At 30.8% G+C, this 25,004-nt stretch overlaps 1 protein-coding gene across 7 annotated transcripts in view; it reads left to right on the forward strand.

Moving 5' to 3' along the window:
- The window catches only part of LOC132758973 (uncharacterized), a 174,921-nt gene that overhangs the window by 91,075 nt on the left and 58,842 nt on the right, over window positions 1–25,004 (forward strand). For all 7 annotated transcript variants that reach the window (XM_060750685.1, XM_060750684.1, XM_060750687.1 and 4 more), the window contains exons 3-4: window positions 5,204–5,430; window positions 10,983–11,044. In XM_060750685.1, the coding sequence (XP_060606668.1) occupies window positions 5,204–5,430; window positions 10,983–11,044 (289 nt within the window). The remainder of the gene's footprint in view (window positions 1–5,203; window positions 5,431–10,982; window positions 11,045–25,004) is intronic.

Below are 25,004 nucleotides of genomic sequence, written 5' to 3' on the forward strand. Positions count from 1 at the left end.
ATATACATGTACAAAGAATTTATTTGAAAATCGAATTAGTGTGGGATTCATTTTCTGATCCAAATATAATAATTATGTTTTTTTTTAAAATTAGCATTAAAAATGCATTTCATGAAGAATATATTATTTATTCGCCGCTGACCTCTATAAGCCGTAAAAAATCTTACATATAGTAACTATTAACTAGGGCTCTTAAAACAGAAAGATATGCAAAAGATGAACTAAGAAATACGCTCAGAAAGAAATTGTGCTATTCTCCTTCCGATTAAACGCTTTTCAATTTTGGGTTTTGTTTTAACAATTAGAATAATTATTCTTGAAACACGGAGTGAGATAATGATCTGAAAATTCACCCCAAGTCATTTGTCTAAACCTTTATCAAATGCAATCTCGAAAAAAGTATTTCCAGTCTCATCATGTTCAAAACCCTCGGTGGAGTCCCTTTAAACATTAAAATCATTTACAAAATAAAATTAAAAACAACTAGTTAAAGGTGTATGCCACCAGATGAACATAAATATTTCAATAAAATTAAACTATAGAAAATTGAAATAATATCTTAAGGAAAGTAAAAAGATTCAGGTTGAAGTAAAGATTTACATGTTATTTGTGAATAATGACTGATTTCGCAGTCTGTATCACATAGTTATATAGCTTTACTAATGCAGTAGGGGTTATTTTTGCATATTTTTACCTCTTTATAGAAGTTTACGTAGATTTTAAGTCCCGTTTGCATTGTGGAAATTACTATCTTTGTTCACTGTGCAATATTTTACTTTTAAATACATTTTCAAAATTTTCATGAAAATAAGTGCGAATCTGGAGGCATGCTGCTTTTGTTATGCTGATTATCAACTGATATTAGAATTTGTATAGAATAATGTCTTAAAATGATCAGACTTGGAACCCGACTACTTTAGATCATTATCGTATGAATATGAAGGAATATATAATAGACTCTGCATTTGCATTCAAACGTCAGAAACCTTCCGAAATAAGTTAATTAAAATTATTCATTGTTTCCTTATATAACATACAGAATGTCATCACTGATTAGTAGACAGATGTATGAATATCAGCTCAAATGCCATCGTACATCAATAACAAAAGATATCTTAAACATTTTTCCATGACCAATTTATGTCATTTGCAGACTCACTGCGCGGAAAAAAGTAGTTCCAATTCTGTGTTAATTACACGATTGTTCTTATATGGTATAATATCTCATGATTTCATATTGAAAGTGAATGGCTGGTAGAGAGGATTTTTTTTGTTTTGTTTTTTCTTTAAAATAAAATTTATTTCAAATATGAAATGCAAAATAAAATTGATGGAACTGGATAGATTAAAGCAACTTTCAGGTGAGTGCTTTGAAGGTAATTTCCATCAATAAGTATAGCTCAAGAAAATACTATAAATCACCATTATACTTATATATTGATGTTTTTTTTTATTTCAGACAGATTGAACAAAAAATATCACAAAAGTGTATTGTCGATTTCATTCTGAGTATATTTTCCATATTTCGTTTGTTTAAGTGCATCGTCTTACTTATGTTAGAACTTTAAATTTTTAAGGGGTTTTGACCTCACTGGAGCTTCTTAAAACAAAACCGCTTTAATTATTAGATTTTAACAGAGGCAGTTGTGTAACAATTATAAGAGAATATGTATCACTAACAAGCAGATTTAGCATCAATTTACTATATGAGAGAGATGACAAAACGGCTAAAGTATCTGATCCACTACACCGAAATCTTGCTGGGTACATTAACCTGGTTTCTATCTAGGGCACCACCAGGTTGCCTCATATTTATATAATTCTGTTGCGTTCAGTTCCATGAAGCTAGCTGTCTAGATTTAAGCTGTTGTCACAATCAGGGCAAAATAAACGAGTTTTAAATAAGTATTTACATCAATGAAATGTGATATATAATAAACGGTCATTGCCTTGTAATAACTTTTGAATGTAATGGCGTAAAGTCCTTTACTCATGAAGTTATTTTTCCACCAGTGTGTTTTCAGACAATAAGGATACAAAATAAATATTATATTTCGTGAAGAATAAAACGAACACCCCCGCCGTAAAGAAATTCAATAAATAAATAAATAAATAAATAAATAAATGAATAAAATAATAAAAAAAAAATGATATCACATTCCTTCGCGTGTAATACATTATTTCTGGAAATGTTCACAGTTCCGTAGTAATTTGGCATTCCGTGTTTCTTAGTACTAATTTTCCGCTCTTTTGAATAGTTATGTTCTTTGCATATTATTCTGTTATGATCAATAAATGGTATCCGTTTAATTAACACGCTGTGAAACATAGATACACGTGCAGTAAGTTAAGAGCACTAAATTAATAACGTCTTTGATATGATTTTACCGCCGATATTTTCCAGTCATACTTTTCTAATTTGTGTGATTGAACGAACAGTTCTATTCTAGATAAAGCACATTTATTTTGATCAAAATTTTCCAGTCGGATTATTCTTTAATCAGAACAATAAATAAATCCAGTGCGTTGAATTCAAGTCAGGATAAATGTGTCTTCTAGCAGGGTAAACATACTTGTTTATTCACCAAAATAGAATCATCTACGCAGTTTAGTCGTGGATATCAACACACATATATATGGTGTATTAATTATTTTATACAAGTTTTTTTACGTGACATTTAAGCAAATTAATACAATGGTCAGATGGAGGTTTCTTGTTTTGTGAGTCAATCTATATATATGAACAACAGTTAATGGAAATATGTAAAATTATCTTAAGCAAGTGAATGTTTTGAGTTTCGATCAATACATGTGAAAAACGATCAGTTTGCATATTGCATTATGAGCTGAACTGGTATATTAAAAATGGATGTTAAATTAATTCAAAGATCAATATGTTGTGAATACAATTTTTCATAAAGTGATTGATCGATAAATATATAAATATTTTTTAAGTACGTATGAATATTGATAGTCAATAAAATGCGAAGATTGTACAAACTGGTGTTAATGAGAAACGGATATTAGATTTAATTTTAGAATTAAAATATGAAAGAAAAAGGAAATAGCACAATAATAAACAAATGTTTACACATGTAATGGTATTTGAATGGACAATATATTTGGTATTAGTTTATTCAATATATAGAAATGGAATAGGTGTTACATGCATTACATATTTCACAACGCTGGAATTAATGGACAAATTGTTTTTTTTTATATCTTGCTTGTAGATTTAAGTATTAATATTGATTTATTTGTCAGAATCAAACAGACATATCTTTTCTGTTGTATATACATATATATAAAACGCCATTTATTTATTTTGTTGATCTCTGCAAAGACAACAATTTATTTTGTTACATGTCATTTCCAGAATAATCGTACATTATTTTGGAATGTCGTCAAAAGTATTTTAGCGCTTACGCCTTTTTTTCCCAAAAAAGATCTAACATAATTGACTTAAAAGTCAAACTGGGCACTGCTTGACGTATAACGTCAATCTTATTCTAAATTGACTCTTGGTTTTGTCACTATACACAACCAATTGCAAGAAAAAATGTTTACCATGTATATACAAAATGTTTGTGGCTGTTCTTTTTTATGCTCTTCCTCCGATAAAAAGAGGCACCATTAACACAGAAACTTTAATGATACTTTTTGTTCCTTTCATCTTTTTTCTTTTCATGATTGTCATTTTCTAAAATAGCATGACATCAACAATAATACTGCAAATTTAAAATTATATCTTAATTTGTCATCTTCAATCGATATCTTATGCATTATAAAAATATTACATCATTCATTATAACTTAAAAAACGCAAAATTTTATAGGGGTTTAAACGCTAAAACATCAAGCCTCATATGAATTTAAACTATTGATAAATTGATAAGAAAATACTTGACAAAATATAGTAATGTAAGCTATCAATCTGAAAATGAAATTTTTTTTTCGTTATTTGAGCGAAATTAGGGCGTGAAATAAAACAGCCAAATATATTATTTTAAAGATTAGCGAGTGATCTCCCTTTTTGTCTTAGAATCAAAATAATATCGGCTTTAGAGTGGCGTTCATCGAATTTATTACAACTTGTCGTTTTAATGCGAAGAAGTAAAGGTCTATGTAATCAATTCATATGCATCAAAACGCCAAACCGGTGTTAAATAGCCGTTAAACACCGCAAAGACTTGACTTGTTACATTTCTCTCAGACAAATCATCGTCAAAATTAATTGAACGTGCGTATTTACAGTAAACATTTATATAAAAATGATCTTTTTTGTCTATTTAACCGAAATATTTCCTCCCAAAAACAAGTAAAGCAGGCTATTATTTAAATGTTAGGAAACGAAAAATAATCGAACCCACATATGATTTTGACACGAATGGCATCAAACATCAGACGGTTTTGTCATTTATGATGAATCTAACTCAAAACAGATCCTATTGAATCTCTATAAATGTGCTTAGAAATATATGTATTTGTCAACATAGCAACGAAAGATGAAGTTTGTTGATGAAAGTCAATAATAATCGAAATCCCGCAGGCAAATTACAACATGAAATGATAACCAGAACAGTCTAACAGTATTTATTAATTTGTAGAAAGTAGTTCATTAGAAAGGATTTACTACTATATCGTTTCAAATTACCGACGCGGAATAAAAAAGAGTGCATACTCATTTACTGATATGCACTGATTACGTAAACTGATGGTATTAATAAATACACTCGAAACTATTCAGTTCAAATTTAAATCGAAATAAGTGAACTGTGAAACTTTTAAAACTTTAAAGCTATATAAAATATTTGCTAATATGAATTTTTTTTTGACGTTTGAATAAGTTGTAGTTTTTACAATGTAAGGTATAAACCCTAACATGTTAATTTTGCAACAAGTTATTTTTTTACCGTATCAAACTGATTGAAAAGACATCTCAGATGTCTGGAGGTAATTATTCACCGACAATGGAATCTTTTTCGTGTTAGAGTGATATAACCGTTTAAGATTCATTCAATATAAATGGGATATTACTTCCGTTTGATATCAATCATATCTGACAAGATTGTGAATAACGCGAAAAACAGTCAGACAAGTTCTTCTAAATTGCGAAAGGGGGAATAAATAGTTGTGATCACAACGTTAAAAATTGTGTATTATTTTAACATTTCGTTTAAAAGGTAACTTTTGGTTCTTTGTAGAAATCCGGACAGGAATTATAGTGTAGGTGGGGATAGTTTATCGACAGAACAGCTTAGGCGACTAGAAGAAATCCGAGGTAGCTCGGCCGATTTATCACGTGACAATTCCGACACAGCTTCGTCATCGGGCGGACAACTTCGTAACGTTCTACCGTCGCCGAGGGTGTCACCGGAAATGTGGAGTGAAGTACCGGAAGTAGTTGTAAATACCGAAAGGGACGACTATGGTAAATAAAAATTTAACATAGAAATCATTCATGATAAAGTTTTCTTCTTTAAGTCATTCATTGGTTTATGTACTGGTAGAAAAATGTAATATGAATATCCTTTAATTTCCATTAGTTCATCAAAAGGTGGCATTCAAAACAGAGATATCGATATTTTCGTTTTCATTATCAACCATAAGAGTGAAATCTCCCTTAAAATGCTTTATTCTATTTGAAAGTTATTGATCAGAACAAATTCATTACAACGAAACGGCATCAGTTCTCATTTGAAAATTAAAAATTCTTTCAAAAACTGCAAAATTGAAAACACTGTTGGTTTGGTTTTAAGCTTGTTGACGAACAACATTGCTATATGCTAGATACCGTCGACGCATACAAGCACCGACTTGAGCAGAACATGAAATTTGGTGTTTAATTTAGAAACATTTCAGATGTATTTATTAACTTTGCACATTTAAAGTATATATAGCTGACACATAATACTATAAAAAAAAACTTTTCCGAAGTATTTAATTCCTATAACAGCCTACATTTCCTCATTAGTCTTTTAATGGTGCACTTTTAATATGTTACCTTGCGCTGTCTGTGTGTAAATAATACCACATTATTTTCATGGTTAACCAAATGAAAACTAACATGTCATTGTGGCTTGATATACCATATTTCATTAATTTTAACAACGGGTGGCCGCTTGTAAATGCAATTTATAACAATAAGAATCTTATATGGCACGAGTAATAAATGCGTTAAACTAGATTCTATATAAGGAAAATAATATTTATGCAGTTTTGCAATTATATAAGCATGAACTTGTATTTTACTTGAAACCGGATTCATAAGCAATGGTTTTTGCAATTCAGGTTTCATTTGCTGTTATTTTTTGTAATCTTTTATTTCATATCTAAGTTTAAATGCAAGATTTACAAATATTATCCTGTCCAAACTGCAAAATAATTTTCAATATTGTTGCACAAATTTATAATTATAATGTTTTCTGCTTTTGGTCATGTAGATCTAAAAATTCTCCTTTGCTGTATATATCATGCCATCTATAAATATCATGTTGGTATATTATGTCATATGTCATTATCATAAAGAACAACCCTCATAACCCCCCCACAAAAAACAACAACAAAAACAACAAACAAACAAACAAACAAAAGAAAACAAAATAAACAACAACAACAACAGCAGCAGCAGCAGCAACCACAACAACAACAAAAGTACAAAAACAAGTACAAGAAACAAGTAGTTGAAAATTTATCGAAATCTATTGGCATGCACAAATACACTGCTAGTCTTGTGTAGCTACCGTTCTCATTTATTGATATTTACAAAGAAGGCGCCCAATGTCATGTAATCTGGCTAGACACTGAGTGTGCCGGGTTCATTCTTTAAAAAAAAACAGTACAAATTTCAGATATGTTAACTAAGGTATGCTTCCAAAAAAGAGTCCGCTCATATGGTCAGAAGATATTCCTTCTATAAACAGAGCCATTATAAATTAATGACTAGTGCTAAAGCATGGTAAAGAAAAAAGGTCTATAGGTTCAATAAACAATTTGTCCTTCAATGAGATCAGATTTGCTGGTTATTCTATAGTATTTGTGCATGCGCCTGATTAACAGTATCAATGTTTATGCTCGAACTGGCATAATTCGTAAATTAAGCACATTTTGTGGAAAAGAAACTCGAAACATTAATTAGGAAATAGATATTAATTTCGAGAGCGTTGTTGTGGAATGTTGCACTGTTTGAGTTGAGTTGCTGCGCAGTTATATAACCACGGTTAATTACAAAGCATTTAAACGATAAACCATGCATTATAATAACAGATCTTCAACAAAGGAAACATTGATGTCTGTTTTCCATTCTAACATGCAAAGAATAAGAATAGATAGAAAATCTGCTGAACTAAATTGAGAGGAGAAGTTATTTTCCTGACATCACGAACCGTCACGTAAGACGTCATATCACGTATTTAAGCATTCCTTATAAACTCTACGGAAATATAGTTTTCGTAGGGTTTAAGGCCTATAGAATAGGACCTTATTTACTATTTTCTTGTACGGACTCTTATATTTTATTGTACGGAATATCGTCAACTGCACAATGACCTTCTGAGTGTACTTAAAAATATGTAAATTCATTTTATTGATTCGTCATACCTCTATTTGAAATAAATTTTTAAAATAATGAGGGCACTTATGTTAAATTTGCTGTTCTGATGTCAAACAGTTACCCATTGTCACAGAGGGGTTGCTTTTACGGGCTTAGGCATCAAAATTGCAGCTACCGTTTTACACTAGGTGATCATAAGAGGCGACTAAATTGGTTGTAGTTTGTGCATCTCTTAGGTCCAGCAAGTGTGCCGATTTTGACCCCTGGTGTTGCTTAAACCCAAGGTTATCTAATATCATCTTTCCTGTTTCGGCGTATGATCTTAACCGTGTCGGTGCGACGTAATACTTTGCATTCGAATAATGTTATTTTGCATTTGTGCTATAAACCGTTCATATGTATAAATATATTTCCTATTTCTACCCAGCATCAAACTTTACATTTCAGATGGATAACATAGTTACGGACAACACATTTAATGTTTTTTTCTACCTGGGTATCAGGTGCGTGTTTATAAATTTTCCGGAAACATGCTCTGAACCAAATAATCAAATGTTAGATCAAATACAAAATGTTAAAGTATGCATTTAAATATTCAAATTTAATTATTCCGAATGAAGCATTGCATTAGATAGTTCCACTCATCATTAATAATTAACGGGAAATTCCTCAAGTTTATAATTTCCATCGAATTATAGTTTGACTTTTTTGCCTGCGTGAATTCATAAATATTTGATGTAGCAATGCAATAATTAATCAAATCCTCTAAACACACATAATTGTTGTCGATAGTTGCAAAAATCGTTGTCAATCTTACACATATTTGAAATGCAAACCGTAATTAATCGAAAAATATCGGCCTTATTCTGTCAAAATCATACTTACCACCAAATGCTCTACCATTATTTTTGACAGATTATGTAATACCTATTTGAGGTTATTATTGTCACATGAAAAAAACAAAGCTTCCCACTGTTACGTCATTATTTAAGAGAACAAAAAAAAATATGATGGTGGGTATCCATGTTTATTTTGGTGTGTAATCTTTAAGTTAATATCCGAATTAAAAACAACAACAAAAACAAAAAGCTATACAAAAACATTATAGAGTACAAGGTTATACTACAACATGACAAAAAAAGAAAACACACAAATAAAACAACAAAATAAAACACGTAGAAACATGACAACATAAAATTAACAAACGGTTTAACGCCAGTTAAGTTAATACAGTATAGAAGAAATTGCTGCATGAAATTAATGAAATTCCTCGCCTTATTTGTGTTTGCTTCGTTCATCTCAATGACGGATTTTTCCTCCTCATATGCCAGACCTTTCTCCCTTTTCATGTTGTTAGTTTGACCGTTTGAATCAGGCTAACAATATAAGAAACCTTATTTTGCATAATGAATCGCCTTCCATGAACAGGCTAACTAAGAGAGAGAGAGCCAAAAAGATTCCATTTTCCCCTTTGTGTAGCAGGTGATGTGATTTATTCTACTAGTGATTTTGGTATAAAAAAGCCAAAACACCATATTACATTCAGAATGACTCTAAAGGATACGACAAACAAAGCAAAAAGTGTTAATGAAAATCGAACACTTACTAAAACCATTTAAATGGTCCCTTTAAGGGGTCAACAGAGCTAAAAATAGAAAAACCTTTAAACATATTCTACTACTCAATTAAATGATGGATGATCACCAAAATTTATCTGTAGCTATCTTAGGTAGTCTTGTATCAATTTTGCTCATTTAAATTTGATTGGCCCCTTTTAGGGGTCTTTAGAGCTAAAAATAGTAAAACGTTTAGACATCTCCTTCTACAGAGCTTTTTGATGAATGATCACCAAATTTTGTCTGTAGCATTCCTAGGTAGTGTTTTATCACGTTTTTCATCTACTTCCGATATTTTTGATTCCACGTGACCTACTTTTTTGTTGTGTGACTTTACATTTGGACAAGGGGTGTAATTTTGTGTGCCAAATTGAGTTTTGATAGTAGCTGACTTACTTATGATATTTTTATATCATTTGACCTATTTTCTTGCTTTTTGCCGTAAGACATGAAATTTGGACCAAGGGTGTGATTTATGATGATGAGTTGAATTTTGATATTAGCTGGCCTATTTTTGATATTTTTTTACATTGTTTGACCTATTGTCTTTTTTCGAAGTACAGTTATGTTACCATAATAGGATGTATAAAAAAAAATGTTGTCCTAAACTGTAAACTTCAACATTTACACCTAACATGTTTTGCATGTCACATTTTGTGTGTTCATTCACAAAAGTTATAAATATTGTCCCATCAAAATTAACCCTGCTCTAGTGGTCACTTATTCTGCATTCATTTATTCGACATACTCTCTCTCGTAGGTACAGACTTGCAACATAATTATTCTAACAAAGTCTTTCCAAAATATTAGGGCTAAGTATTTCAATTTATATAGTGAATAATGAAATGATGGGTTAGATGAGTGATCTAGTTTCATCTTATTGGGACCTATTGTTTAATATGAAGAAAAAGAAAAAAAAATCAAGTAGTGTTGTGAAAGTATATTACTAGAAGGGCATGTTAAAGTTGAGATGAACTTAACGAAAGAGCTGGACTTGCCTTTCAGCAAGTACATTTGAAAAATAATTTCCAACACTTAAAATCAGTTGTTTCTGGTGAGCGACTCAGGACCATCATGACCCTCTAGTTTACAGATGTATTCGCTATAGTTCTTTTTGTTGATAAAAATAAACAATCATTTGGAACAATATGAAATAATTTCGTGTATTTACACAATAACCATTTCACAAAGTTAGAAATGAAACATGGGGAACATGTATTAAATAACCATGTTTACTTACTCCTCTACATGGTGAAATTAATTTATTAGTTTATACAAATTTATTTTAGTTCGATTGTGTTGGAAGCTATAAGCTTATTGAAACACTCTCGAATCCGTTCCTAGTACTAAGCAATGAATGTAAAGTTTCTTACTCAAGGAAACAAACGGCTTGCCCCTGACAGGGTTTGAACCCACGCGGTCAGCAATTTTTAGATTACTAGTCCGACGTGTTAACCACTCGGCCACGCCGAGCATATACGTACTTATTGCATATAAGTAATACTTAATCCAAAATTCCGTCCCTACAATCGGTTTTAATTCAGAAGAAATTTGTTGGTTGTCTCTTGTTAATCATAAATCACATCAAAACTTGTGCGGACAAATATTGACTTTCCAAATCTTCTGCTTGCTAAAGATACCAGTTTTTTTTATAATTATTTTCATCACGAACGGCTGCCATTATTCAATGTCCATTTTGTTGCACGATAAAAAAATCCATTTTCCCATGCATAAACATATGTAGGAGACAAAAGTATGAGTTAAAATGAATGCCTTGAAATGGTTGACATCATCAGATATTGTTTGTATTTTCAGATCCTGGAGACATGCTACGGTCCATTAACTGGAATTCGAACTATCTCTCCGTCCCAAGAAAGGTAACATTTCTAAAGTTTCAAGTTTTTTGTTTTACATTTCTCCTGAATATAAGTAAGATTATTATGATAACTTTTGTTTCATAACATGTTACAGATTTGTCATGCTGATAAAATATAACCAGTTTTTAATTATTGACAAATAAAAGCTATGTCAGTTAAATATTTTGTCATAGATTTTATTTGATAAATGGTAAACATGTCACAGTTGACAAGTAAAGAAAAAAACAACAACAAAATGTTTTCCTATACCTTCTTAAATAAGCGTTAGAAGAAAATTGAAATAAAACACCGAAGCCGTTCTTAGCCAAACTATCAAAGTATAATTGAATACAAGTGTACAACGTATCAACACACACATTGGGAGATAATGGTTGTATACTAATTTCAATTGTGCCATATGTATTCAAGAAAAACAGAAACGCATTTCAACTTTTTTGCCGTCAAATTTTCTAGGAAATTGAACACGTAGCAAAGCCTCTTTAATCCTCCTTTATTTAATTAAAACCTTTGCAACCTTAAACAAGCAATAAATGTCATGTAAATGACAATCCTTTAGCAGTCTTTGTTGGGGAAATTAGAGAAAAAAAGAGCGAGAGAGCCAAAAAAATTGTATTCAATCTTATTAATTTAAGACGGTTTCAAACTAAGCTTTTATTGAAGGTCCTTTCCGCTCTTTTATAAACAAAGTGCAATGACCCGTAAATGATGATGACTCAAGACATGTTGAGCATGGTGATGAAATAATTTTCAATGTGTCGAGCAAGATCTGTTTGTACTGGCTTCCAGACTGCTTTGACAGTTTTAGCTTGCAATGTTATCAATTAGGTTTCTGATAAATACTGACAAGACATGGAAGTACTTATGAAACGTAAGTTTGTTATATAAGAATACCAACACATTTCAAGTAACGTTGTCTTATGTGCGAAGAAAGAATAATTTCATTAATTTACGCAATGAACTTTCTACCCACGCCTTGTTTTGGAAAAAAAAACACATGCTTCCATCTTTATTGTATAATGAGTCGGCTTGTTGTTTAAGTCTGGAGGTTAATAAGATTTGCAAATGTAATGGCGTCCGTATTGTTTTCTAAATGTATAAGTATTCTACCAGGGAGCTTGTTAATTCGCTCAGTATCGTTTGTGTCTGTTTCTGCATCAACACAATTATCTGTTGAAATTGTTTATCATCTGCTACTTAAGCCATGTGAATGATTATAACTCAATTAGCATTTGTCAAATTGAATTTAATTTGAGATATTTAAAAGATATTACATAATTGGTTGTTGTTTTATATATATCAAAGTACGTATGTTTAAAATTGATAGACCTCAACTCCAGGTTAAAAAACCCCAAACGAATCGGTTGTTGAGAACACTGCATATTTTTGGCAGTTGTCCGTATAAAATAGAAATAAAAATTGAAGACCCATTATGTCCAAGAAATGGTTTTATTTTACTTTTTCAAAAGCTTTTCATTTTTGATGTCTCGTAAGTTTCCAAACAGTTACTCAAATGACGACTTTCTGAAGCATCTTTTGCTTTTTTTGCCCTTTTTAATAAAAATCACAGTTACATGTATAGCGATTTAGTGTTTGTATGGAAGTCATTGTATGGTTTTCAATTGTAATATTAAATAATACTGAAGTTTTACAGGGTCGAAACTTCACTAGAATTACGTGACAAAAACGATAAACGATATTGAACAAATCGTCCAATGGCAATGGGTGAAAAAAGAATGTATAATAATAGCATTTAGTTCTAAACTGAAAAACAGCATTCGATAAGATTTATTCTAGAACGTACCTGTTGTAAAATTAATCGTATATTTATTTACTCTATGCATACTGTATATATAATTATTTAAACGACATAACACATGCATCACTAAATAAATAAGCAAAACATTTCCAGATGTGCCTTTTATCATTATAGAGAAAGTGTCTTGTTTATTATAACCTTAATATAGATTAACTGCTTTTTCATCTTTTTCATTCTATTATCATTCTATAACTCCATTACCATTCTTACAATATTGGGAGACATAAATGAATCCAGCCTTGAATCAACGAACAATATTTTTTTAGGTTTTCAATCGTTTCACATAATAAAGGGTATAAAGCAACATCTTAAAAAACGCATAATTTGTGCGTTATAGTCACGAAAAGAAAGTTCGATAAGAATTAAATTTCAATAAAAAGTAAACAATTGTATTGTCAATACATTTTTACAAATCTTAATACCAAAATTAGCCGACAGTTTGCTCAAGTAAGTATACATAATTCTCCTGTAACCTTGTGCACCCTTTCTATTACAACTGAGTAAATATGAAGTAATATAACAATTGAGCGACCTTTATTAAAAGTGTTCTATATATTAGTGGATGGGATAGTTTGTAACAAATAGTTTTCATCAAGAAACTTATATAAGAAAAATATTCCACTTATATATACAACAAATAAATGTTGTTATACTGAATTATAATGAAATACGTACATACAGCAAATTATGTTAATACAAGAGGTTTTTAAACTGTTAATACGAGGGATGATCAAAAATTAATCGGACTTTGTAAATGATTCTTTACCTGTTAAATGAATTTACATAAAAATACACAGAAAATAAATCGGAATATATCCACTGAATGATACAAAAAATACCAGCAAGAAATATAAACAAAGAAAAAAGTTATGCTGTTATTGGCATGAAAATGTAAAGCAATGCGGCGCACGGTATTATTATACTGTGGCTTCGTCAGCAATGATCCCAAACATCCCAGCTTTATTTTAGGCAGCACTTTATATCTGCCCTCCTGTGATAGCAATAAGCTCATTTGAATGTGATTTCTAAAGCGTACAGGGTCACCAGAGTGCAAGTGTTTCTTCAAAATAATATTCTTCTGATCTTGAAATTTTAATAATGTCTAAATGTTTCCGTTATCGTCGTTGTGGCCTCTTAATGCTATATTCTGTCTGCCACACAATACTATTGTGTCAACTTTTCCGATACCGCCTCCGTGGTCGATGGGTTAGAGTCGATGACTTCTAATCCAGTTACCTCTCTGGCGTGGGTTCGATCCCCGGGAGATGCTTTGGTAGTTTAGCGCGGAGGAAGGTTGTCTAGTACTGGTGTAACTCTCCAGGAACGATGGTTAGGAAACTACCCGCCTATATGACTGAAATACTGTTGAAAAAGGCGTAAAGTGAAAAAAAACAAACAAACAAACATCAACTTTTCCGATAAGATTTTTGCAGTTTTTCTAAACTTTGAAATTGACGTTAACGACGTCACAAGCGAATTTGTCTTAACGGAGCAGCATTTTACTCATTCACGGAGTAGGCAAATACGTCGTACAGTCATGTTGTTGATGCGGCGGATCCACTGCCTATATATATAAATATATATTTCTGTACAAGTGGGTATCATATTGTATTGTAAAATAATGGATGATGATAAAGAGCTCCTGTTATGACGCAAACTTCCGTTCTTTCCTTCTGTAACTAACACACATGCAATAAACCTTATTATGTATTACAAAAATGTTAAATAATGTTGCTGAATGATAATGTATCATACATAAGAAAATAATAAAAGAATAAAACAAAACAAAATTGTCATTATTATAAATAAATAAAACACCTAGCCGATTTTGAACAGTGACTGTCTAATTGTTGACACGATTTCTCCATAAAACTACTGCGTAAAATAAGAAAATAATTGGTACAATTGTAAACCAAGAATACAATATATGTTATTAATGCATTAACTTTTATCATTTTAAAATCCTTAGAGTTGACTGCACCTTACCGTAGCCACTGTCGAAAATCGTTGACAATGTCCGCAGTCAATCGGCTGTCATTTTTCAACGTCTTGGCGATTGACGTCACCAACGTCCTTGAAAATTTCTTTTTTCTGTCCCTCCCTTGCTTGTTTTCTATTTCTCTATTACCCCTACTTAATTCTTTATGCTAATAAGAAATATGCTGTGGCCTTTTGGAACTTTTCCCTTGTTAACTATAATCTTTTTCTACGTTTTAAACAGTTTCTCATCTTTCTTTTGACATTTTTGTCTTATTGATCGATTTTCGAGACATTCCAACGACACTGTTTTAACGGGAGTATTTCATTAGCAAGTGACGTTTGAATTGTGATTGCAAATATAAGTATGGTTTAAATGAAGTCATTTTTACTGACAACGTAAAAGATATGGTTTATGATGTTTTGGCGTATTTTGAAATCTAAATGTTTCATATTGTTAAATATACGCAGCTTAAAGCGCCTACTGTCAAGGCGAATTTACGCACTGCGCCGGGTGTGCGTTACTATGGTTTTTGAATTCGCTGTTACGGACAACCTGTTTGCGTTATCAGATTAGATAAAGCACCAGTTTACAGGTATTGTTTTCCGAGTAAGTGTGATATATAACAATAATTGATAGGTTGAAAATTTTTCAATTGACGGTCACAGTCCGGTTTATTTTTGATCATCCCTCACATCACTGTTGACGTACACAAAAATACAACACTTATTATTTTAAGAACTAGGAAAAAGTTTGATACCAATACATAGATACATAGATAACTCTAAAATTATTTTTTGTAACAAGTGTGGTTCATACACCAACATGAAAATACATTTGTGCAGACTACAACATATACTAATTTTTAATATGTGCATGTAGCATTACTATTTGTTAGATTGTTTTGAACATTATGTTGCCAGTTTTCATTTTGCCTTTTTTCCATAGTCTTCATCTCTATGATAATTTAACGTTAGCCTGCTAGCGGTCCATGGTACCAATAAGGAAACAAAGATCATTGATCAGCACTGTTTGCTATTGACTCATTTCTTATTTTGAAATTTTATTTTAAGGTTATAAAGCAATATCTTAAAAAATACTTACATAAAAAGTTTCAACAATATATGTTACAATGCGCATGCGTGTGTCGACGACTGATGTGGTTTGTCCCTGATGCATTCCCGTTTATATGCTTTCATAATGGGTTTCTACTCATAGAGTAGATTATCGGAAGTCTTATACTTGTCAAAATGCTTTCAAACAACCGGTTCTTACATAAACTAAATGTAAGTTGACAATAATTATCCGCATAGTAGGAGTTCCTGAGATACCTCGTATGTAAACTGTCTCATAAATTTGATACCATGTAATGCATTATGATAGATTAAGATAATCTGTTCAAAAATAAAGACATCCTTTCAACGCCGTCTGACTCTTCTCCCTATCTCCATAATGGTTTATATTATCTGTAAAAACATGAATTAGTCTCTCTTTTTTCAAATTTGTTTGAACTGAAAACAAGGTTAAGGCATATCATTTAGTTTGTTCATAAAATTATTAACGGATAAATTATAATTGTAGAGAAAATATTACATGTCTTTTAAAAAAACCGGATCATCAATGGCCTATTTGTTAAAGCTGCGTTCTTCACATCACGTACACAGCACCTCTGTTGTTCCGAATTCCTGCTTATAATCTGGGTGTGTTTAAAGTAGAAAGCTATCGAGTTTACATAGTATTTTTTCTTAGAAATGCTTTACCAACTTGTGACAGCAGACAAAAAAAGAAATGATAAGAATTATTTTAACATTATCTTTCGTTTATTTGTAAAAATAGAATTTTTGTGTCGCTTTGAAAAAAAAGACGACATATAGGGGTTACTTTTGTCGGTGTCGGCGTCATTGTCGGCATCCGTGTTGGCGTCGGCCTCCCCTTAAGCTTGTCCGAAGCATAAGTCAGTCATTATAAGTAGGATTGACTTCAAACTCGGTATACATGCTTCTTATAATGTGCACAAGAACCGGTATTCTGCACCTATTAATTTTTGAGTTTTTGCCCTTTGTTAATTTTCATACTTTTTTGTCCGGGCCATTTCTCCTTATGTATAACAGCTATGGACTTGAAACTTTATAGGATGATAGATCTCATTAATATCAGGGGTGCCGTGGCCGAGTGGTTAAGGTCGTTGACTTCAAACCACTTGCCCCTCGAATCCCGACAGGGACTTTGGATTCTTTCATGTGAGGAAGCTATCCAGCTAGCTTACGGAACGTCGGTGGTTCTACTCAGGTGCCCGTTCGTGCCTGAAATAATGCACGGAAGGGAATCTGAGGTCTTCCTCCGCCAGTAAAGCTGGAACGTCGCGATGTGACCTATACTGTGTCGATGTGACGTAAAACCCAAAACAAACAAACAAAAAAGATCTCATTAAGAAGAAGTGCAGTGCACAAGAACCGTTACTCTGCACTTCTTAGTTTTTGAGCTACTGCCCTTTGTTAAATTTCATACTTTATTTTTGTCCGTGCCATTCCTCCTAAAGTATAAAAGTTATGGACATGAAGCTTCATGGGATAATAGATCTCATTAAGAAGAAGTGCAGTGCATGAGAACCGGAACTCTGCTTTTTCTTATTTTTTGAGTTATTGCCCTTTGTTAATTTCATTTTTGTCCTGGCCATTACTTCTAAACTATATTGTTCACAAGACGACACATCCCACTCGCAGGGTTCTAGTTATTGCTAAGTTTTGTAAAACAAATATAAAAACACCTCGTAAATGCTAACATTTTGAATAAAAAAGAAAAATGTTTTATGTTCATTTTTGTGTAAACTCTTCCTGAAATAATGCATTTTCATGTAACATGTGATTTATGACAGCACCACAATAAGGTAATGGAATGTCAAAGCATCCCATAAAGAAAAACGTTCTGTTTTGTGCAAATATGAGCGTGAACAGAAAATGGAGACATCAATTAAAGTTGGCTTTTAAATGCTTTTAGGCCTTAACCAGATATTATTCCGGCAACCCATCTAACATCTGAAGCTGCAGACGAAATATTCCTTTCCTGGAGCGTTTCTGTAACTATCTGTTGCTTCAGCTTTAAAAATAAAAAAAAATCAAATCGTAATTAACTTCTAAACCGGCATGTTTAATCATATTTGATACTTTTGAGAATGGTTAGTTAATATAAAACCGCCCTTTGTTATAAAAAAACAAGATAGACTGAAAAATATCAGCTTTAAGTATTGTTTTCACAATTTAAAAACACTCGTCCTTGATTGTTCATTGCATAATAACTTTTTACCTTAATTATTTTAAAGTTTCAATGAATTTTGTGTGTGATTGTCAATAATGATTTATACTTATGAAATAATATTTGACTTGAAACGTTAACGTTTCATTATGCAATTTCAAGTTCAAAATTATATATTGAATACATATACAATCTAAAATGTCAATATGATGATAATACAAATGTAATAATTGGTTGCTGATATTTCATACTAACTCTTGTTCATTTTCACTTAATATTTGGAAACGCTGTTAATGAAATTTTTACTGAATTATTACTTTTAGATTAAAAGCTCATCAAACATGTGTATTGTACATAAAACAATTGCATGAATGTAGATTAACACAGTGTATCGTTAATACTGTTTTCAATAGGATAATAATATATAAATAACACATGGGTTTGTGGGTAACAGTAAAAATATCATCCCGAGAAAAATACTGTTAACCGAGGCGTACCCCGAACAAAAATACTGAGATGATCTGAAATTGTCAACTTAATCTAATTGTTACAAAAATAAACCAAGAGTAACAATAACTAAACTGTTCTTACCTTTTAAGTTTTAAGTGTACTTTACTGTATGCCTACTAGAGAAGTTTTCTTTTTCTTTTATTCTTTAAGCATGTGATGATATCTACAAACCATAAACATACAATAAGCTAGGTTTTATTTAGGAAACAAAACACTAACCCATTTACACGGTTATGATCTGTGAAATCTGATCCTTCTGTTTCCAGAATATTCTTAGCATGGTTTTTGACAAAATTACGATGATATCCTATGTCCACCATATCTGTAACGTTTTACTGATTAAATTTGTTAAATAATCCTTTGTTGCATGCTTAAATCTTCTGCATGTTCCAGTTTGACACATAATTATTTACATTGCAATCACTTCCGTTGAAAACGGATGTTCACTTTTTGACTATTGAGCAAAAAGATATTTTATACGCGAAAAGCACACCAGGGTGCAAACAACTAAATTTTATGAGTGTTATAGGGACTCCAGAGGAGAAATTGATGTCCTATCGGGGTTAAACGTTGAAAATAAGAATGAATCGAGAAAAAAATGACGGCCATTTTATTTCATTTTATTAGCTCGACTTTTTTTTTTTTGAAAAAAAAAGTAGAGGTATTGTTATAGTCAGGTCGGCGTTGCCGTCTCCGTTGCCGTTGCCGTTGCCGTCCGAAAACTTGTACCTGGATCATAACTTTTTTATTTCTTGGTGTATTGTCTTCATACTTGGCCACAACAACCCTTGGGACAAGACCTTTCAGTAGACCACACTAACCTTGACCTTCATCCATAAATGACCTTGACCTTCAAGGTTAAAAGTCCAATTTTTGCTTGTTCATGCTGTTATTGGCTGTTACTTTGTTATTTTTGAATGGATTGTCTTCAAACTTGAACATAATAATCTTCAAGGATATCCCTTAAAAATAACCAGTCAGACCTTGACATTCACTCATCAGTGACCTTGACTTTGAAGGTCAAATTATTGAAATTTTCATTTTTTTGGCTATTATTGGCTGTAACTTTGTTATTTTTGAATGGATTGTCTTCAAACTTGAACATAATAATCTTCAAAGATAACTGTTAAAAATATACCGAAAGACCTTGACCTTTACTCATTAATGACATTGCCTTTGAAGGTCAAATTATTGAAATTTTCATTGTTTTGGCAGTAACTGACTGTAACTTTGCTATTTTTGAAGGGATAAACTTCATATTATAACAGAACATTCTTAAGGACCAGACCTTGTTGTTTATCAAACCCAAATTTGCTTGGGCTCTTTAATGACCTTGACCTTGAAGGTTATATTACTGAATTTTCTCAGATTGTGCATTTATCGGTGTGTGTGTATGTATAGTATATGCATTATATATAAATATATATATAAATGTGTGTGTGTATATATATACATATATGCAGGTATATATATATATATATATATATATATATATATATATATATATATATATATATATATATATATATATAAACATGTATATAATTGCGTCATGTTTTTCTATTTTTAGAAATTGCGTCATTTTTTCTATTTTTAGAAATTGCGACATTGTTGCTATTTTTAGAATTTGCGTCATTTTTTTTTCTATTTTTAGAAATTGCGTCATTGATGCTATTTTTAGAAATTGCGTCATTTTTTTCTATTTTTAGAAATTTCGTCATTTTTGTTCTATTTTTAGAAATTGCGTCATTGTTTCTATTTTAAGAAATTGCGTCATTGTTTCTATTTTTAGAAAATGCGTCATGTTTTTCTATTTTTAGAAATTGCGTCATTTTTTTTTCTATTTTTAGAAATTGCGTCATGTTTTTCTATTTTTAAAAATTGCGTCATTTTTTTCTAATTTTAGAAATTGTGTCATGTTTTTCTATTTTTAGAAATTGCGTCATTTTTTCTATTTTTAGAAATTGCGCCATTTTTTCTATTTTTAGAAATTGCGCCATGTTTTTCTATTTTTAGAAATTGCGTCATTGTTGCTATTTTTAGAATTTGCGTCATTTTTTCCTATTTTTAAAAAATTGCGTCATTTTTTCTATTTTTAGAAATTGTGTCATTGTTGCTATTTTTAGAAATTGCGTCATTTTTGTTCTATTTTTAGTAATTGCGTCATTTTTTCTATTTTTAGAAATTTCGTCATTTTTAGAAATTGCGTCATTGTTGCTATTTTTAGTAATTGCGTCATTTTTTTCTATTTTTAGCAATTGCGTCATTGTTGCTATTTTTAGAAATTGCGTCATTTTTTTTCTATTTTTGGAAATTGCGTCATTTTTTTTTCTATTTTTGGAAATTGCGTCATTTTTTCTATTTTTAGAAATTGCGTCATTGTTGCTATTTTTAGAAATTGCGTCATTGTTGCTATTTTTAGAAATTGCGTACTGTTGCTATTTTTAGAAATATGCTTAATGTTTCTATTCATATATATACAAAATATATAAACAAAACTAATGTGACAAGACAGACCAACTAAATTTATAAAAAGGAAACATCAATATATGTTCAAACTTTTCTATGTTTGCGTTTAGAAAAAGTAAAAAGTCGAGCGTTGCCCCCGCCCGGCGGTGGCTCTTGTTTAGGAAATAGACCACGTGACCGCATAAAAAATACTGTTACCTATGTAACAGTACAAAATTTTTAGTCACGTGGTACACTTGCATTAACAGTAAAAATAACTCCCAGAGGCCTATGGGAAATTAGCATTACGAGAAAAGTGAGGGGTAATAATTCTTACTATGACGTATTCGACAAACATATACTAAAAACAATTATATTGACGTATTTATCATTTGACCGATATAAGCTGGAAAACACTTAAAAACTATGTTCTATGTAATAATAGTTCAACCTCGGTTGGCTCGAACTTCGGATCGCTCGAACAAATTTGCACAGACCCTCCGAGTTCGAGCGAACGAAATTCGACTGTATACTACATAACTGCTCAAAGGCTCATTATGTCCAAGAAATGCTTTTTATTTTATTTCTCAAAAAGGTTTCTTTTTTAAGTGTTCTGTTATAGTTTCCAAAACATTACTCATTAGTCACGTACCTGAAACATCTTTTTCTTCCGTAGCTTTTATCAATTAGTAAAATTATAGTGATTTTATTAGTATTTTGTATGGAAGTCTTAATACAACATTACATTTTGCTACTTTTATTACTTAAATGGCAAAAAATTTCACATTCAGTAATACTTTCTATCCATCTATCATACTCTTAATCATTATCTTAACATTTTCAAACTCAGCCCGTTTAAAATATGTACAATTTTATTCATTTCTGAGGCACGATGTGCCTTCAACGGTACTTCAGACGGTTAGATTCTATTTTTAAGACATGAAACATTCGTAAATCTTAAAACACTAACAACATTTTGTCTGGAATCGATGATCAGATTTATCAATTTTTAATTAAATATTTTATGCATACAGGAGGAGTAACCGAATACTAATCCTAATTGATTTAATATCATATTCACTTTTACATAAGTATTTTTAACAGGTCATTATGTTATTTTCTTGTTCACTAAAATTTGCTATTGACAATTCCTAGTATACAGGGATATCAAAGTTTATATCTCGTTTTAAAAGCGTTATGTCATGTTAAAGTAAAAGTAAATCACATTGGTAGATATTACTAGATAATGTATTTATACATATGCATGCGATACGTAAAAAGAAATGTATTTTTCATAGCAAAATATCGATAGAATTTATTTTATTGAGCGTAAACCTCTTTAAATCAACGTGCAGGAATAAACAATAAAACTTCTTGATAGTAAAGGCTTTGCGTTTTTTTACTAGCATGCAATGTTTCCTGCATCTTTGAATGATTATACTGCCGATATAAATATGATGAGAAGGATGCGAGACGAAAATTTGTTATAGAAAACGTACAAGAATGTTCCAAGGAAATCAATGACTATAAATCGTTGAGAATTCCCAAGGCTTTACTGTTTCAATCAGAAACAGTATCTTCTTTCACTAGCCTATGGGAATTCATTATGTCATTTCATTAAGTTAACGTGATTCTATTCTATCGACATATTTCACTCTAATAATTCTTAGTAATTTATCATTAACTATTGCAAAAATTAGACAAGTTGACAAGTTGCATGAAATGCAACGTATTTGTAGTCAAACAAGTTTAACTTTATGACAAGTTACCAATTAAATTCTTTAAACAATGAGATTATTTGTGGATAAAAAGATGTCATTAAGTACAATCTATTAAAAACATTGCTTAGGCATGCATCAACATATATCTAATTTGATATCAATTATGTTTGACCCCTATAAAAAGTATATATATTTGTAAAATGTTTTTCCTTCTCATATTTGTGTCGTCATATCGTTTTACTTTCTCTATAGAAAATTATTACTTTGTTTCAGATATAATTGACAATAATAACTATATTAGTTATATATATATATATATTCTGTTATACTCGTATATATATTTCTATCATAAAACTTTATTATACAAATGGTTGTCAAGTTGAAGAAGAAGGAAATTGAAATAAAGCACTGAAGCCGTCCCTTGTATAATTGAGCCCATTTTTAATAGAAAATTGTAAAATGTATCAACAGATAGTATGGTAATATAATAATTTCAAGTGTGCCATATGTTTTCATGAAACGCAATTCAGCTTTTTTGCCCTCAGACTAACTAGGAATGAGAACATCTAGCAAAGCCTCTTTAATCCTTCTTTATTTGATTAAAGCCTTTGCAACCTTCAGCAAGCAATAAATGTCATGTAAATGACAATCCTTTAGCAGTCTTTGTTGAGGAAATTAGAGAAAAAGAGAGCTAGAGAGTGAAAAAAATGTATTCAATCTAATTATTTTAAGACGGTTCAAACTAAACTTTTATTGAAGGTCCTTTCCGGTCTTCTATTGAGTCAATAACCTGTAAATGATGATGACTCAAGACATGTTGAACACGGTCATGAAATTGTTGACAATGTGTCGAGCAAGGTCTGTTTGTACTGGCTTCTAGACTACTTTGACAATTTTAGCATACAAAGTTATCAATAAGTTTTAAACATATTGACTAAACTTAGCTGTACTCATGAAACGTTAATTTATTATATTAGCATACCAACACATTTCAAGTAACATTGTCTTATGTCGAAGAAAGAATGATTTCTTTAAACTGAACTGAACCTTCTACCCACGCCTTGTTTTGGAAAAAGCACATGCTTCCATCTTTATTGTATAATGAGTCGGCTTGTTGTTTATGTCTGGAGGTTGATAAGATTTTCAAACGTAATGACGCCCGTATTGTTTTCTAAATGTATTAGTATTTTACCAGGGAGTTTGTAAATTCACTCAGTATCGTTTGTGTCTGTTTCTGCATCAACACAATTATCTGTTGAAATTGTTTATCGTCTGGTACTTAAGCCATGTGAGTGATTGTAACTTAATTAGCAGATCTAATGTCTGAAGTTTCTGTTTTCAAATTGAATTAATTTGATATATTTAAAAGATATTACATAATTGGTTGTTGTGTTATATATATCAAAGTACGTATATATAAAATTGATAGACCTCAAGTCCAGATTAAAAAAACCCCAAACGAATGGGTTGTTGAGAACATTGAATATGTTGGCAGTTGTCCGAATAAAATAGAAAATAGAAATTGAAGACCCATTATACCCAATAAATGGTTTTATTTTTCTTTTTCGATAGCTGTTCATTTTTGATGTTTCGTTAGTTTATAAACAGTTTATCAAATGCCAATTGTCTGAACCATATTTTGCTTGTTTTGCCTTTTTAACAAAAAACCATAGTTACAAGTGATTTATTTTGTATGGAAGTCATAATACTATTTTGTTAACATTTTCCTATTTTTATGAAAAATAATTTCTGATTTAGCGCTAGTTTCTGTAGGTGAAAAGTATTATACATGCTTCAAAGCCATTATTTCAACGATGTTAAACTTAGAATTGCCTTTTCTAAACAATGAAAACAAATACTGTTTCTGAGGCATTTCGTACTGCTTTAAAAGAAAGAAAGGTATATAAAAGAATATGATTATATGTATGACATTAGGAAGTTTGCTTATATTAAACAAACTTAAAAGTTAATAATAAAAACATTTTAAGGTTATTTAACTTAATAATATATTATTAAAATTATCATTTATCAATTTGTATATATTAAATTCATCATTTTGAGGTTTTCAAATGTAATATAAAATAATTCTGTTATGAGTTTTACATGATTGAAACTTCAAAAACGATAAACGATATTGAAAAAGTGTTCAATGGCAATTGGGAAAAAAAGAATGCATAATAATTGCATTTAGGTCTTAACTGAAAACAGAATAATTTATTCGATAAGATTTATTCT

Source organism: Ruditapes philippinarum, unplaced genomic scaffold (genome assembly GCF_026571515.1).
Source record: "Ruditapes philippinarum isolate M1 unplaced genomic scaffold, ASM2657151v2 ctg486_1_1_1_1, whole genome shotgun sequence".
In the NCBI taxonomy this organism is placed as follows: domain Eukaryota; kingdom Metazoa; phylum Mollusca; class Bivalvia; order Venerida; family Veneridae; genus Ruditapes; species Ruditapes philippinarum.